The following is a 1,470-nucleotide window of genomic DNA, read 5'->3' as shown; positions in this document are numbered from 1 at the left end:
CAGCCTTCTGTGATAGACTTGTCACTTGGATATGGGCACCAGTGGTCCCCTGCAACCCGAAAAAGAAAAATGAGTAAAGATGATGGATGGATGGATGGATGGATGGATGGATGCATGGAATCCAGTATTTTCTTTTGTCTCAAAATGTAAAACTATCAATAAATGTTAACAATCAGATGCTTTTGGTTTTATAATCACATGCCTACTGGCCAGAAAAGTCCCCTCTAACAAATTTAAAGTGGCCCATGAGCCACCAGTTGATAATGACAGCTGTAGCAGGTTTTGTGGCTCTGGACACGTTTAATTTAGTGAACGAAGAGGCAGAAATGGCTCATTTGATCCCAAAGGTTGCAGACCCTTGGTATAGATAGATGATTGAAAAAACAGTGACAGACTAAACAAAAAGCAACGATCCCTCATTGGGCTAGCTGTTAGCCTAGCCTGGACATTTGTTCTTTGTCTCTGGACACGTCACTTCACAATCCACTGGACCTTTAACCTGTGGCTTAATTTGTTTTTCCTCCAACAGAACCCCAGCTGGTCGAGGCAAACAGCAGCTTGTCCCGATCCTCGTTCTGGTTCTGGTTCTGGTGGCAGTTTCTCCCTGTTCAAAGGGAGTCGTTCCTTTCCACTGTCACCAAAGTGTTGCTCAGGATGGGAGACTGTGTTGAAGCTCTGATCTGCTGGATAACTTTCACTCACTGGTGTTTCATGTTGAACGTGAAGGAATGGCTTTAAATTGAATGTGAACGGTCGTGGTATGTTTGTTGTGTAGTTCTGTGAGTCGACTCGTGTTTTAAAACAAAAACTGAATTACATTCTAATTATTTCCTGAACAGAAACAGTGATCTGTGCATGCATGCTGCTCTGCACCCACACAGAAAATTCCAGACAGCTCACAAGAAAAGAAGCCTCATTCATGCATGAGCCCCTCTGACCCCCCAACCTCAAACATCACCAACTCTTTAAAACACACAGATCCACTCACATGTTCGGCGGCCTGAGGGTCCAGCTGTCCCTGAAGCGGAGGTACAGCAAACTGGATCTTCTTGGGACTGCCGGGCTCCATTATTACTGAGTAAGACGCAGAAAGAAAGACGGACAGAGAGAGAAAGTGTGTTTGTGTGAAGGAGGAGAAGGGAGGCGGGATGGAGGGAGTGGTCTCCTCTCAGCCGACGGGGTCCATTATCACTAATTGACAGACGCAGAGAGACAGGAGCAGCAGCCAAGGCTCTGCAGCATTTTTCAAACAAACCACCATCCATGAGATCATTAATGTTCTTCTCATGTTGTGTTGTTCTCAGTCTGGTCCTGACACCCATGGGCCCCTGTCAGTCCTGGATCAGGTCTGCTGCTCAACACCCTCAGAGCAGAGCACTGATTTTAGGATGGCAGAGAGCAACAAACATCTCTCATGTAACCTTCCCTAAACTAGAAACAAGAATATTTCAGTAAAATTGATTAAACTTG

At 45.4% G+C, this 1,470-nt stretch overlaps 1 protein-coding gene across 2 annotated transcripts in view; it reads right to left on the bottom strand.

Annotated features, from left to right (window-relative positions):
- LOC119420061 (protein phosphatase 1 regulatory subunit 1C) overlaps nt 1-1,070 on the bottom strand; it is a 39,861-nt gene extending 38,791 nt beyond the window's left edge. For both annotated transcript variants that reach the window (XM_037687438.1, XM_037687430.1), the window contains exon 1: nt 989-1,070. In XM_037687438.1, coding sequence (XP_037543366.1) covers nt 989-1,069 — 81 coding nt within the window. In that variant the 5' untranslated portion in view covers nt 1,070. The remainder of the gene's footprint in view (nt 1-988) is intronic.
- Nucleotides 1,071-1,470: the final 400 nt, after the last annotated feature.

This window comes from Nematolebias whitei, chromosome 1 (genome assembly GCF_014905685.2).
Source record: "Nematolebias whitei isolate Nwh7 chromosome 1, NemWhi1, whole genome shotgun sequence".
In the NCBI taxonomy this organism is placed as follows: domain Eukaryota; kingdom Metazoa; phylum Chordata; class Actinopteri; order Cyprinodontiformes; family Rivulidae; genus Nematolebias; species Nematolebias whitei.
This window is presented reverse-complemented; position numbering and strand designations above follow the sequence as displayed.